The sequence below is a fragment of the Callospermophilus lateralis genome, chromosome 1 (genome assembly GCF_048772815.1).
Source record: "Callospermophilus lateralis isolate mCalLat2 chromosome 1, mCalLat2.hap1, whole genome shotgun sequence".
NCBI classification, from domain to species: Eukaryota; Metazoa; Chordata; class Mammalia; order Rodentia; family Sciuridae; genus Callospermophilus; species Callospermophilus lateralis.
Window position 1 is genome coordinate 138252147 of NC_135305.1, and position 15633 is coordinate 138267779.

General features: G+C 49.9%; 2 protein-coding genes across 4 annotated transcripts in view; both read left to right on the plus strand.

Annotated features, from left to right (window-relative positions):
- Positions 1–11278, plus strand: part of Cltcl1 (clathrin heavy chain like 1) — a 118816-nt gene extending 107538 nt beyond the window's left edge. For 2 of the 3 annotated variants that reach the window (XM_076859710.1, XM_076859866.1), the window contains 6 exons: positions 239–370; positions 936–1046; positions 1283–1453; positions 6708–6929; positions 9492–9567; positions 10316–11278. In XM_076859710.1, coding sequence (XP_076715825.1) covers positions 239–370; positions 936–1046; positions 1283–1453; positions 6708–6929; positions 9492–9567; positions 10316–10416 — 813 coding nt within the window. In that variant the 3' untranslated portion in view covers positions 10417–11278. Of the gene's footprint in view, positions 1–238; positions 371–935; positions 1047–1282; positions 1454–6707; positions 6930–9491; positions 9568–10044; positions 10085–10315 lie in introns of all 3 variants that reach the window. The other variant, XM_076859788.1, reaches the window with a different exon arrangement.
- Positions 11279–11498: 220 nt separating this feature from the next.
- Positions 11499–14786, plus strand: Slc25a1 (solute carrier family 25 member 1). The gene is made up of 9 exons (XM_076860063.1): positions 11499–11693; positions 12016–12123; positions 12217–12316; positions 12404–12542; positions 13098–13182; positions 13330–13434; positions 13614–13729; positions 13811–13884; positions 14064–14786. Exons 1-9 carry the CDS (start codon positions 11600–11602, stop codon positions 14176–14178), a joined length of 936 nt encoding a protein of 311 aa, XP_076716178.1. The 5' UTR covers positions 11499–11599; the 3' UTR covers positions 14179–14786.
- The last annotated feature ends 847 nt before the right edge of the window (positions 14787–15633 follow it).

Genomic DNA, 15633 nt, shown 5'->3' on the forward strand with positions numbered 1-15633 from the left:
ATTGCATAGGTGCTTGAGTAAGGCAGGAAACAGGAATGCAGAGTATCAAATGGCAAGTACTAAATAGAATAGAACTGCAGAGATGCGAGTTGGTAGATCTGAGGCAGTTCGGTCCTAGGGGTATCATGACAGGCCTCAATAGTCAAGTGGCATTTGATTAAAAAACAGAAGGCAGCACAGTGGACCAGGATATTGGGAGGCAGGGCAGGGAATGACCTTGGGCTGTCCCCCTCCCCAGGTTGCCAACATTGAGCTCTATTATAAAGCCCTACAGTTCTATTTGGACTATAAGCCTCTGCTCATTAATGACCTGCTGTTGGTGCTCTCACCCCGGCTGGACCATACCCGGACAGTCAGTTTCTTTTCAAAGGTGAGTTGGCTAAATCCCATTGTCCAGAGAAGAGTGCTGGGGATATAGCTTAGTGGTAGAGCATCTGTCTAGCACATGTGAGACCCTGGGTTCAATCCCCAGTACTGAAATAACAATAATAACAACAATTTCTCTAGTAATTTGAGAGAAATAGAATAGAGAACATGCCACTTATACAAATTATGAGAAATAAATATTCAGAGCTAGCTAAATAATTATATTGAGCTAGCTCTGCCTAGGCTATCTAAAGGGTAGCACCTTTGTAAATAAGTTTTGAATTTGATCCCCAACCAGTTTCAAAATTCCATTTATCAAACTGCTTTAGGTTTCAGACACAGGTTTGCATTCCAAACCTGTGTCCACAGATGAAATAGTATTGACTGAATAACCCAATGATCTCTTTGTATATGTATGGACCTGTTGATCCTAGTTGTTAAGAAAGTGCTCTCTGGCTCTGCAGAGCCCACACCCACTTCCACTTCATCAGTATGTCCCAGGCAACCCCTTTCAGGGTCTCTGTGATGGGTATGGCTGAGTGTCTCAACCATTTTCTCCAACTTATCAGGCAGGCCAATTGCCCCTAGTGAAGCCTTACCTGTGTTCAGTTCAGAACCACAACAACAAAAATGTGAATGAAGCACTCAACCATCTGCTGACTGAAGAGGAAGATTATCAGGTTGGTATGGAAGAAGCAGCTCAGGAGCCAGTGGGCTTCTCCCTGTACCTGCCAGTCTGTTCTCATAGCAGGTTGAGGGTGTGGGGGCCCCATCAGGCACCAGTGGATATATGGGCAGGGACCTTTCTCAGGCAATGGTAGCAGCAACCACCACAAAGTAATTCCTGGTGCCTGCTCACTGTGCAGGTAGCCTGTGTCACAGTGTCTCCTCTCTCATGAAAAAGCTGTCTTCCTAGGGCTTGAGGGCATCTATCGATGCCTATGACAACTTTGACAACATCAGCCTGGCTCAACGGCTAGAGAAGCACCAGATGATCGAATTTAGGCGCATTGCAGCCTATCTTTACAAGGGCAACAATCGGTGGGCCCAGAGTGTGGAACTCTGCAAGAAGGACCATCTCTATAAGGTTGGTCACCGCACACAACTGTTCCCTCCCTCATTTGCCCTGGCCACCTCACTGATGCTTTATGGATTGGGGATTAAAGGGTTCACACTTCAGACCTCTCCCAGAGACCGGGGCCTGAACTTCACCAGGAGATCCTTGTCAGGGGTGAAGGAACTCAGTTTTAGAGCATGGGATGAGAATTAAGAAGAATCTAGAACCTCTTATTTGGGTTAAAGGTTCTTGCAGAGTCTTATGGAGTTGATTCATTTCCAGCAGCCCAAACACAGTATGGTAGGATTCTTTTGTTGTTGTTGTTGTTGTTGTTATCTACTTTTCAAAATTTGAGAAATTAAACCTAAATTAAAATTAAATTCAAAACATTTGTTTTTTCCAATGAGAGGTGGTTCAGAACCTCTCTCAAACTCTAAGTCCAGGCACCTGCTAATCAGGCTGGACTACCTCGAGGGATTGCCAACACCCTGAAGGCATTGCCATCCTCTGGTTGGCCTGAACATCTCCCCAGCAGGGCAAAGTGGAGTTGCACAAGCAGGCCTTTAGGGTGATGTGTTATGTAGATGAACTTACTTCCAAGGGTTCTGCCAGGAAACCCTGGGAGCAACCCAGCAGGTGGTAAGCTTGACTAAGGATCTTACTTGAGTAAGGATCTTACTCCTCAGAGTTGTCCTTGGGTGCTCCTTAGCATTTTCCCAGTGTACTCAGACAGTATCCACCACTTGCCCAGGCATTTGTTTTCATGGCACCTGAGCTCTGACTCTATTAAGGCATGTGATCCTTGATGTCAGGATCATGTTGAACTTCATCCTAAGTTGTCATCTCCAGTGCTTTAGGTTGTTTCATGATATTTAGCCCTGGGCTAGGGATATAGCTCAGAGGTAGAGCACTTGTTTTTTTGGTTGTTTTTTTTTGGGGGGGGTGGTGGGGGCAGCAGGATCTCCATACTGCTTTCCAGGAATGCTTAAACACCGAACCACACCCCCAGTCTTTTTATTTTTTATTTTGAGACAGGGTCTCACTAAGTTGCTTAGGGCCTTGCTAAGTTGCTGAGGCTCGTTTTGAACTTTCGATCCTCCTGCCTCATCCTCCAAAACTGCTAGGTTGCAAGTGTATACCACCATGTCCAGCAAAACAAGATTTCTTATGCTCTTTTGTAGAATATACTCTGTTCTGTTTCATGTCTAATTTTTTAAAAACCCAACTACTGGGGCTGGGGTTGTGGATCAGTGGTAGAATGCTTGCCTAGCAGTTATGAGGCACTGGGTTCAATTCTCAGCACCACAAGTAAGTAAATAAATAAGATAATGGTCCATCAACAACTAAAAAAAAAAATAACTATTTTGACTCACCATAGTTCTTTTACAATTGATCATGGTTTATATTCTGAGAAAACATTTTTCTTGCTGACTGTCAGAATGGTCTTTCTAAAACATAATAATTTTCTTTCAAATGCTTTCCACTACTATAAAGATAAATTTAAAACTACCTTGACTTCTAAGGCCCTCCGTTACTAGTTATTTTATCCCTGGTGCTTCCTCTATCTCACCTCTCACTGGTTTCATGTTCATTTTACAATCTGACCTTACTTACTTTCTTTTTTAAATTTTATTTGTTGTTTTTAGATATACAGGACAGTAGAGTATATCCTGACATGAATTCATGGTGTATAACTTAATCTAATTTGGGTCCCATTCTTGTGATTGTACATGATGTGGAGTTCCATTGTGGTGTATTCATATATGAATATAGGAATGTTATGTCTAATTCATTCTATTGTCTTTCCTATTTCTATCCCCCTAACTTTCCTTTGTTCCCTTTGTCTAATCCACTGAACTTCTGTTCTCTCCCCAACCCGTTTTCTGTTAGCATCCACATATCAGAGAGAACATTCGACCTTTGTTTTTTTTGGAATTGGCTTATTTCACTTAGCATGATAGTCTTCCATATCCATCCATTTATCAGCAAAAGTTATAAAGTCATTATTTTTATGGCTGAATAATATTCTTCATACATTCATCTGTTGAAGTGTACTTAGGTTGGTTCTGTAGCTTAGCTATTGTGAATTGAGCTGCTATAAACTATTGATGTGGCTTTGTCACTATATGCTGAACTAAGTCCTTTGGGTATATACCAAGGAATGAGATAACTGGGTCAAATGGAGATTCTATTCCAAGTTTTCTGAAGAATCTCCATACTGCTTTCCAGAGTGATTGCACCAATTTGCAATATTGTTGTTTATTTATTGTTGCCATTCTGATTGTTACCATTCGGAAATGAAATCTCAGCCTTGTTTTAATTTGCATTTCTCTAATTGCTGGAGATGTTGGACATCTTTTTATGTATTTGTTGACCATTTGAATTTTTTCTTTGGTGAAGAAGCACTTGTCTTAGTGCGCATGAGACCCTAGGTTTGATCCCCAGCATCACAAAAAAAGAAACAAAACAGTGAGCACTTAGCAGGACATGGTGGCACACGCCTCTAATCCCAGCAGCTCAGGAGGCTGAAGGATCACAAGTTCAAAGACTGCCTCAGCAAAAGCAACTCAGTGGACCCTGTCTCTAAATAAAATACAAAATAAGGATGGGGTTGAGGCTCAGTGGTCAAGTGCCCTTGAGTCCAAGCCCTAGTACCAAAAAAAAAAAGAAAAGAAGAACCACTTGCTATGACATCTAGCCCTTAGTGATAGTGCTCAAGATCCTTTCTGAGAGCTGATAGGTCCCCTGCAGAAACTCTATAACCAAACAGAAGGTACCCAGGAGCTAGCTACTGGAAAGCAACAACAGAACTCAGACACATCCTGGCCAGCCTGTCTCACCTACTCTGTTCTGTCCCCATGGTGCCTGCCACACATAAATGTGCAGCCTCCTTGCCTCCCGGACAGTGATGAGTGAGCAGTGGTATAAGTACTGCCAGAGGTCCTTCTTTTCTAGCAAGCCACCCCTCAGAGCCACATGAACCAAGAAGACAATCCAAAGGACAAAACCATAGGTAGAAAGTGGAAAGCATGCTTCCCAATACCTGTGATTCTATTCTCCAAGCAGCATTTGTTTTTGTTTGTTTGTTTTTGTTTTTTTACACATTTTTTGTTAGTACATTACCCAAAGAGGCATTTGTTTGTCACAACTGGGGATACAGTGCTTTAATAGGATATAGAGACCAAAAATCATATTCAACAGCCCCCAGTACACAAGTGACCCCCCCTTCAAGTGTCAACACTGCTATGCTAGAAGAGTCTTCTCTTGAGCAGAACCAAAGTCCCCTGGAAGAGAGTATCCATATCACAGTATACCCAGTCAGGGAGCAACTGGAAAAAGTATTTCTAAATGGCAGAGGTAGAGTTAGATAATAATATGATCAACAGTGGCACCCTTGAGGATTGGGGTGCAGTCAGCTTGGCCACTGTGAAATGTGCAATGTTAGATGGGTCAGATGAGAAGCAGATAAGGGCTGAGGGCAGGAGGAACAGGGTCCCTCCACACATTTATGAGTTAGGAACTGGAGTCTGCAACAGTGAAGTTGTAGTCATGGGTCAGGGCAAGGTCAGTCAAGCACCAGCAGCAGTCTGGAAGGAGAAACAGACAGCAGCAAGGATAAGGATCAAGAGCAAGGATAAGGATCAAGGATAAGGATCAAGAGGATAAGGATCAAGAGTGGTGCAGGCTGGGAGTGATAATGAGAAGAGGAAGGTATATTCTCAGCCCCCAGCTGGTTTCAGGCAGCGGGAGCAGGGTACTGCCTGACAGCCTCTAGGAAGCCACCTAGAGGAACTCAGTCTAGAGTTCAAGGGGTCTGAAAATGCCTAAGGCCTATAGAACAGGGAAAACAGAAAGGTGCCTTTAGGTGCGGGTTGAAGACAGGCCACCTGAGAGTGACCAGTCAGAAGGAAACATTCAGGGAGACTGATGGCTATGACCAAGTTGGCATCAGATGGCCTCACACATGTGCCTGAAGGCTTCCTGGAGCTTTCACTTCAAGTCTTGGCTAACTGTGGCCAGAAAAAAAAAAAAAAAGTCCTGGGGTGGGGCTGTAGCTCAGTGGCAGAGCACTTGCCTTGCACACATGAGGCACTGGGTTTAATCCTCAGCACCACATAAAAATAAATAAAGATATTGTGTCCAAAATTTTTTTAAAAGAGTTTTTTAAAAAAACTCCTGATCTTTTAGTAACAGTGTGGAGGCTGTGGCAGGACTCTGAACTGAGCAGCAAGCAGGTGGGAGAAAATTTGTTTGGGAGGAAGGGAAAGAGGACTACTACCCAGAGCTGACTCACAGAACATATTCAGGAGTCTTCCAGGGTAACTCAGAGGCTTATATTAGAGCCCATAGTGGGTACATGAAGCAGGAACAGCAACTCTGCTTCCCATCCTCTCTACAAATTGTCATAAAATTGCACAATCCACAAATTAGGTTGAGTGACCATGGGCAAGTGACTTCATTTCTGAGTAGTGACACCTGTCGCAAGGGCTGGGCTGGAGTCAGGAAAGCTAGCTCATACAGCTAGAAGCAACCAGAGCACTAGTTTCCTACTAATTTGTCATAATGTATGTGGCCTTTTGTACATAATGTTTTAAACAAAGACATTTCCAAATACAAAAATGCCAGGGGTTTTGAGGGAAAAAGCAGATCACTTTGTGTCTATGTATGTGTGTGGTACTGGGGATTGAACCCAGGGACACTCAGGCTGAACTACATCCCCAGCCCTTTTTATTTTGAGAAAAGGTCTCACTAAATTGTGCAGACTGGCCTCAAACTTGTTTCATGATTTGGGATTACAGGTATATGTGTCTGTGCCCAACCAGATTGCTATTTCTTGAACACTAGCTATTCCCTTATGGGGCTGTTCCACATTAGTTGGAGCTCCAGATGGAGGCATGGCTATATGTCTAAGCAACTACCTCCCCTTGCAGGTCCCTTAGAGAAGCCCTGCACACTGCCTCTACACCTATGTCTTTGGCCCTGAGGTGGAACCTCTGTCTCCCAGGGTGCCCTACTTGTGTGTGCCACCTCCAGGCAATTCAGCAAGGTTTGAGAAAACCACATTTGGTCCTCTCTAGTCCCTTGAGGTAGCACCTTCATCTTGTCAAAGGGCAACAGGCACAGGGAACATCTCAGTTGTGTACACACTCATTCTATACTGTAAAGAAGAACCTTGTAGAGCAGCATCTGCCACCCCAGTTGACTAAAGGCTCAATGCCTCTACCTATGCAGAATAACCTGAGCTGTGCTTTTTTTTTTTTTTTTTTTTTTTTTTTGGCTGCAGGATGCCATGCAGCATGCCTCAGAGTCACGTGATCCTGGGCTAGCTGAGAAGTTGCTACAGTGGTTCCTGGAGGAAGGAAAGTGGGAGTGTTTTGCAGCCTCTCTCTTCACCTGCTATGATCTGCTTCACCCAGATGTGGTACTCGAGCTGGCCTGGAGACACAACCTCATGGATTTTGCTATGCCTTACTTCATTCAGGTGATGAGAGAGTACCTTAACAAAGTAAGTAATGACTATGCTGTGACTCCCTGGCATAGCCTATCCCTGGTGGTAACCTGGCCCTGGGCCTATAGGGCCCATTTGGCCCTGGTGGTGGGCCCATTTGAGGCCAGTTGCCCACCCCTAGCCCTGGCCTGCCTTCAGGAATGGTCTGTTGCCTCTATGCGCAAGTAGTTTTTTTTTTTTTCCCAATAGCACCCTGCTCTAGAAAATCACTGTGGGAAGCATTGGGTAGAACTAAGCACTTCTTATTCCCAGAAGCTGTTCTGCAGACCTTGCCTGGGAAGCTATAGCAGAGTACACTGCTAGGGAGCAGGAAGGTATACTCACCTTGGGCTTCATCAGTGAGGCACCAGCTGGTAGTACTGGCTCCCCTTCAGCACACAGCCTATTGGGATGCACATAGGCTAGGCTGTCTCCTCTCAGCATCTAGTGGAGTCTGGGGATGCAGCTATTGGTGACCTCATTGGTGATGACCCCCTTATGCTGAGCACTTGATAGGAATATTACCACATGTTAACTCCTTCCAACAGCTGTGCAGGGATGACTTCACCTACCTCTTCAGGTCAGTGTCTGATTTTGAAATTTTTTCTGAGTACCAAGTCCTAGGAGTACCTGTTTGGGACCCAGCTTTAGCCTGTGTTTAGAGACCTGTGTTGTCTCTCTCAGTTGTTTCTAAACTGTGGAAAGTTTCTCAGTACCACCTTCTTGTCCTTGTACCTATGCACCAAACCTGCTTCAAGCCAGGTAGATACCCCAAAGCCACTCATGTTAAGATTTCTTGCCATGGTACAAGGTAATATGGGGATCCTGGGTTAGTGTAAGCTGGAAAGATATAGCCTGTGCTGCTAGCTTTGACCTGCAAGGGTTTGCAAGGCTGCCAGCTGCCTACAGAGCCTCCAGAGATTGTCCAGCCCTTGGTGAGGGCCACTCCAAAGGCCATTTAGGGCCATCATTTCACTGCAGAGAATGTAACTTAGTCCTATCTGGATAGCCTGCCTGGGTGAGGCTTCATTATCTTCGAGGGGTGAGGGATGGCAACCCCGACCATGTGGCTTGAGCAGCCAGAGGACACAGATTGGTTGAGTTTACAAGGGTCCCTGGTTTCCCCACCACAGGGGACTGTCCCCTAAGGATTTTCAGGAGCATGTTTTCTATTTTGGATGATGGTGTTTGTCTTGGCGGCCACTGTCAACTCAGACAGCACTGTGGCCACATAGGTAACCCAGTGTTGGTCCATGGTTTCTAGATACCACCATTATACCTAGGAGAGAGTGGCTACTGTGATGCCTGCCCCTGTTTCTGCCAGACAAGGTGCCTGCTGTGGTAAAGAGAGGAGGGTCCCACAAGGGGTCTCCTCAACAGATGTGTGGGGGTATAGACTTGGGCTTGTTCTTGGCCTAAGCTGCAGTCCCACAGAGGCAACACGGCAGTGCCATAATGGTGAGGAACCCAGACAAGAAGACCACAACTGGGCTGGGGTTGTGGCTCAGTGGCAGAGTGCTTGCCAAGCATGTGTGAAGCACTGCGTTCAATTCTCAGCACCAAATACAAATAAATAAAATTCAAAAATTCATCAACAACTAATAAAAACAGTTAAAAAAATTTAAAAAGAAGGCCACAACCCCTCTTAACTGAAGAACTAGGTTGGGGCCTGCCAGCTCATCTAGGAAACTTGTAGGCTATCCCTCTGCAACCCTCCAAATACTGTCTGGGTGGAAATAGGTACAGTCCCAGCTCAGATTTTTGCAAACCGCCAGCAAAGAGGACAGCCTATGGGCCCTAATGCCTCATCTAGGTCCTGGCTTGCTGCAGGAAGGTGTTGTCAGGACGCCTGGTCTGATCTTCCCAGACCCAAGCTCATAGGGGAAAAGTTATCTTCATTATTACTCCACACCTGTTTTGAGGGATTCTAGATGCACAGTTGCTATTGTCCCCATTAGAACAGTGCTCACATCTCTGACAATCCCTTCTGCACCACTTCATTCTGTTCCCAGCCTATGACTACTGCACAGGGGCAGCATGTAATGGCACTTCATAGAAGAGTAAGGATGCAGCTTGTCCTCAGTGTCTCACAGATGGAGTGTCCCAGGTTTCACATGACTGGTCTCTTGAAGACCACAAGCTCTCTCTATTGGATAGGAGGGGCAGGCAGTCACAGTACACTACCCCAGCCCTGCAGGTTCATAAGCAGTGCTGTCCTTGTGTCCAGAGGAAGACTCAGCCCTTATGAGCCAGGCCACACTCGCAGCCTATGACTGTTAGCCACTGCTACAGTGTACCTGGGGGCCACAAGTCCACCACAAAGCAGCTAGGCTGGAACAGCAGCTGGGGCTTCACCAGAGCTGTTCCAGATGCTCTGTCTCAGCCCCAATCCCCAGGCTTCACTTCATCATGGTCTTCCTGCAGAGTAGGGTATGGAGTGAGCCACTTTGGCTGTTGTTCTGCACGTCCTCAGCTCCAAGTTTCCTGGAAGTTCCTGTGTCAGGTCTTTTGTCTCATGTTCACCTAGAAGCAGGACTGTACTCTGTTGTATGGGTGCTCACATGCTCCTGCCTCTTGCAGGTGGACAAACTGGATGCCTTGGAGAGTCTGCACAAGCATGAGGAGCATGTGGGGGAGCCTGCCCCACTTGTGTTCGGTAGGTAACACACTAGGGTGGGGATTCACGCTGCCCTGCCCTAGTTGGGCTTCAGATAGAGATATGGATGGATGGATATTTGGGGGGCAGTAAGGGCTTCAGTAGTTTCTAGGTGTAAAGGGCAGTGTCCAGGAATTTTGGCATAGCCATCTTCTCTGCTCTGAATGCACGTGCCTTATGATTAGGGTGTTACCCTGCTGTGTCCTGCCCTGTTTGGCCCTGAGTGTATGGCTGTTGCTGGCTTGTGCTAGGAGTGGCTTTGCACCTGAGAACCTGCAAACTGGAAAACTGGAACCTGCAGACTGGAAAAGCTGTTGGGTCCTGACTGTACTGCAGAGCTAACAGGCCTTCCTAGGTGGTATGAGCACATAGCATACCAGCTGGGCTCCAGTGTGTCCTCCCAAGACAGGGTATGCACCCACTATTAATATCAATCTGTTTTTTGTTTTTTTGTTTTTTTGGTTTTTTTTTTTTTAGATTTTGATGGGCATGAATGAGAGCCAGCCGATTGAGCTAAGTAAGTGTCCAATATGAGGACCAGCTTGCTTTCTAGCCTGGCCAGCCCCACAGCAACACTCCCACCCTCTTTGATCCCAGGCTTCTGCTCTCCCCATGCCTCAAGCTCTAGGTGGTCAGGGTTGATCCTAGCAACCCTGCTTCTTGGGCCTCTGGCTCAAGTGGCGCCAGGAGAGAAACCCCAACCTGGGCATCAGGAGGTCTTCTCACTCTGGGCTTCTCTCTTCTGCAGGCCAGCAGCTGACGCTGACAGTGAGCTCTGCTGGCTTCCCCTATGGATATGCAGCTGCTCCTGCTTTCACCCAGCCTCCTGTGTTTGGCTTCAGTGTGTAGTGGGTATTCAGTATCCACACCCTGCTCCACCCAATTATTAATTTCTCCAAGAAACATTGTACTCTGGACACACAGAGAACCCTGATTGGGAAGCTGGACACATTGGCTGTTATTTATTTTTACTGAAGCCCAATGATGGCAGCTATTGAGCCATCTTGGAACCTGGGAAGGTCTCAGTAGACCCTGACTGCCCAAGAAGACAAGCACCAACCACAGTGGGACTCCAGACCCTCTGGCTGGAGCCAGACATTGCTAGGGAAGTTCTTTTCTACAAGGATTCCCTGAAGCTTGGTAGGAGGGGCATTTTCTTCACTTCACATTGGCTGAGCTGCCCTCTCCAGGCTACTTTGCAGACATATAGGATTTGTATGGAGATGCCAAACCTCATGACTCTGAGTCTCCTGCTGATTATGAATATTAAAAGTTGGTTTAGCAAGACGAAGCTTCTCTGTTTGGTGCTCTTTTGGGTAGGAGGGACAGGAGCCAATTAAATAAGTCATAAAGCTTGGTAAAGATTTGCTGGGACCTCTTGGGGGATGCTGTGCCTGCCCAGAGAAGCTATCTAGAAGTATGCAGCCAAGTTGTATTTGGGTCTTTAATTGATCATGTTTGCTGCACGGAGCTCTAAATTCTGAAGAGCAAGATAGCAACTACACGGTCCCGTGAGGTGTCAGAAAGCCAAGCTCGCAGACGGCAGTAATGGGGCTGGACGCACATGCCTTAGGAGAGTATCTGCCTCTCTCTCCTCTGAGACCTCCGGGGAACCTTATTACCACGTGCAGAGGCCCAATCCTTCCCCAGCGCTTCATTGCTCCAGGCAGAGATACTGCACCTTGACCCACTGCTCCCCCGCCAGGGCGCAGCACCTCCTCCACGAGGCCCCGCCCCTGACCCTGCTGCTCACGCTCGTTCAGAGACTCGGCACCCGCCGTTGGCTGGGCTTTGGTCCCCGCCCCGACGCCTGCCTCGGCGCGCCCCGCCCCGGCCTCAGTTTCCCGGCGGGCACGGGGCGGGGCGGGGGCGGGGCCCGGCTCAGGCCACGCGGGGCGGAGCCCGGGAGCTGAAGCGACCGCCCCGCCCCCGGGACCAGAACCGGTTGCCGCTGCCGACTCCACGGACCTAGTGCCCAGCGTTGGAGGCTCGGACCCGTGGCTAACACCGGGCGCCCCGCCTCCCGCCCGACATGGCCGCGCCCCGTGCCCCCAGCTCTCTGGCGGCAGCCGCGCCCGCAACCGGAAAGGCCAAGCTGACGCACCCCGGGAAAGCGATCCTAGCAGGTGGGCCCATCCGGGACGTGGACCCCCATCCCGCCCGCTCCGCTTCCGGGTGGGCCCGGGACACCGAGGCCCCGCCTCACTTCCGGGTCGGTCGAGGGTATTACGGTAACGGGGGACGTGTCCCCGGTCTCCTCCTGGCGCCGTAGGCTCGCCTGGCGTGTCGTCTCTGCACCTCGTCGGGACAACGGGGTGGGGGGCGTGTGCACCAGGTTCGGCCGCCGCAGTACGGTTGGCGGCCGCTCCGGGCGAAGTCCGGAGCGAGGGAGGGGCCCGAACGGCGGCTGGGGCCACCCAGGGCGACCTGGTTGCCCTATCCTTGCAGGCGGCCTGGCCGGCGGCATCGAAATCTGTATAACATTCCCAACTGAGTATGTGAAGACGCAGCTACAGCTGGATGAGCGCTCGCATCCGCCACGGTATCGGGGCATCGGTAAGGAGGGGGCGGACACCGGGCTATGGGAGGCAATGAGCGGCGCGGGGCGGGTGCTGAGGGTCGCAGTATCCTGACTGCCCCCTCCTGCAGGGGACTGCGTGCGGCAGACGGTCCGCAGCCATGGCGTTCTGGGCCTGTACCGTGGCCTCAGCTCTCTTCTCTACGGCTCCATTCCCAAGGCGGCCGTCAGGTGAGGCCAGGCTGGGTCAGGGCGACTAGGAGATGCCCCCTACCCCAGCAGAAGTGGAGACACATCTTACCCTCCTCTCGTCCCCAGGTTCGGAATGTTCGAGTTCCTCAGCAATCACATGCGGGATGCCCAGGGAAGGCTAGACAGCACACGGGGGCTGTTGTGTGGCCTGGGTGCAGGTGTGGCTGAGGCTGTGGTGGTGGTGTGCCCCATGGAGACCATCAAGGTGGGGAAAGTCTTGGCGCAGAAATAAAGCTGGGGGGGCGGTACCCCAGACCATTGGTAGCCTGTACCCCATTGAGATTGTCATGGAGGGAAGGGCTCCTGGATCGAGATAGCAGGGTTTTGGTAAGTCTGTGCCTGGGAGAAGATCAAGGTGGGAAGATCTCAAGGAAGCTGGGCAGAGCATGGAGGGAGAACACTAAGGGACTACTGGGGAGGCCTGGCAGAAAGGGTCTCCTGTGGAGGCTATCTATTGTGGAGACAAAATTATTACGAATATCTTAAACAGAACACATACACATTTGCTGCCCAAACTTTGGAAAATAGCAGAAAAAAACGCAAAGACTCTCTTTCGTCCTGGGGCCTCTGTGCAGGACAGCCTAGGGTGGCTCTGCTTACACCCCCACCCCCAGCCTTGGCCTGACCTTGGTGGTCTCTGAACCTGATATCGACAGGGCAAGGTGTGCTTGTTAGATGATGGAATCAGATCTAGCTTCTTTGCCTGCCTGCCCCCATCTCTCTCTCTCTCTCTCTCTTTCTCTATGCACCCCCTTCTCAGGTGAAGTTCATCCATGACCAGACCTCCCCCAACCCCAAGTACAGAGGATTCTTCCACGGGGTTAGGGAGATTGTACGGGAACAAGGTGAGCCACTTGGGAGGGTCAGAAACCTTCACCAGGCTAAAAAGGGCCTGTACTTCTACTTTATGTCTTGGCACATCACATGACATCTTCCCAATCCCCCCTTGGGTCTGGGAGGCACCAAGGTAACTCTAAGCTGCCTGCCCCCAGGACTGAAGGGGACCTACCAGGGACTCACCGCCACTGTGCTGAAACAGGGCTCAAACCAAGCCATCCGATTCTTTGTGATGACCTCCCTGCGCAACTGGTACAGAGGTGAGTCTGTGTCCCAGGCCCCACCTCCAAATACTGCAAGGTAGATGCCTCCCTTTGGGCTGCCCTTTTGAGGAACAGGGACACTTTCATAGCCCTTGCTTCAGGCTCCTATCTACTTTCAAAGCCTATCCCCCTTTATCCTCCCAGCACCCACTAATCACAACTCCCCATATATTCAGGGGACAACCCCAACAAACCCATGAACCCACTGATCACCGGGGTTTTTGGAGCTATTGCCGGTGCAGCCAGTGTCTTCGGAAACACGCCTCTGGATGTGATCAAGACCCGGATGCAGGTGGGGGCTGCTGAAAGAGTGGGAGGGGAACTCCAGTCAGGGGCTAGCTGCTAAGCACTCTAGCCCACTGGTATCCTGTAGGGCCTGGAGGCACACAAATACCGGAACACGTGGGACTGTGGCTTGCAGATCCTGAGGAAAGAGGGGCTCAAAGCGTAAGTAGGGGAAGTACAGGGCTGTTATCCCTACCCAGACCATCTCTGGTCTTCCACCCTCCTGTCCCCCTTTAGGCCTCTATATTCCTTCTAGTAGGGAGCTGGAGGCTGCCCTTTAAAGGGGCATTGTCCTTCTGCTCCTCCCTCCCTGACTTACCTCATACCCCTCCCTCACCCAGTTTCTACAAGGGCACTGTCCCCCGCCTGGGCCGAGTCTGCCTGGATGTGGCCATCGTGTTTATCATCTACGATGAGGTGGTAAAGATTCTCAACAAAGTGTGGAAGACAGACTAAGCCCAGAGGGTATGGGGGGTGCTGCCCTAGCCACCTCCAAACCAGCCCCCTGCCACCCATGTCTCACATGATTCCAGTGCAGTCGTGCCAAAAGGCCCTTTTCCCTCTTCCTAGAGCTCCATGGCCTGGTTCGTTCCTAGTGGCCATCATGTATTCCATAGTGCCATGTCTCTGATCTGTATGTGGCACTACCATTGTATTTGTGTCCAGCTTGGCCACAGTTGGATGTCTCTCTGGCCTGTGAATCTGTGCCCACTAGTCCATGTGCTTACTTGTGAGCTCTGTGCCTGTGTTTCATGTTCTGTGTCATGTGATCCTGCACCCGCTTCCCAGGGTCTCGTGTGGCCTGGGTCCACGGTCCTGTAGGCCATGGCCCCATCCCAGTTCAATGCCTTCCACCCTGGGCGGCAGGGGCACCCTGCCCAGGCCTACCACAGCTGCCTCCGGGCCTCAGCCTGGCCTCACTGCATTCCAGGGGCTGTGTGCCCCCTGCTTCTCCCGCCATTGGCCTTAACTGGCCCTCGGGCCCTCCCTCCACCCAGGATAGGGTGGCACCCGCCACTCTCAGGACCACCCTGCCAAGGCAGAATAAACCGGATCCTGTCGCAGTCTCCTGTCCCTGCGTCCATCCCTCTCTGGTCCAGTGTGTGGGTTGGAAGCAGTAATCATCAAGCCTCCCTGAAAGGCCAGCCCACCCTTCACTTTAAGACACTACAATAAGCAGGGTGATGAGCAAGACCAGTATCTGCCCTGGGCAGGATAGCTGCAGCCAATCTAAAAGTTCCTTGAGAGGCCCAGGTTGGGGCCAACAAGGATTTGGGTTGCATCCAGATCTTCCCCTGTGTGGCTGTGGGCAAGTTCCTGTGGTAACTGCAAGTTGTGCCACAGGCCCTGAGATGGTTTGGTAAACAAAATGGGCAGAGTGGAGAGCTGGTTCTGGGATACAGTGCTTCTAGGAAACTTTTAAGCCATCACTACTACTCACCCCAGGGAAGGATCCTGTTTTAGGGCTCCTCTGTCCCTCGGTCTGTGGTGCAGCCCACCTTACCTCCCTCAAGGAATGTCTGAAATGGGCTTCATGCAGGAAGGGACATGTGATTTTGAACCATGGGGTTTCTCTGAGACTCAGAACAGGGGCCCTTCCCTACTCCTTCTACACTGGGAGGCAATTGCCTGGGAGCAGGAAGTAGGGGTGAGGGGCTGCCTAGCCAAGGACTTCTGGGTACTTCACCCCACACCCTTGAACTCCAGCACTCTAGCTGGAGTTTCCTTGTATCTGTCATATATGGGAGCCAAGGTAGGGCTTGAGCTCTGAGCCTAAGGTCCCATGGTCCTAGTCTCTCCTTCCACAGCATGAGCCACATGGAAGACTTGCATGGGAATGCAGGGTCAACTGGTGCTCCCAGCTATATGGGGGGGGGGGGCAGAAAATACATACCTTCCTGTCTCAAGTGC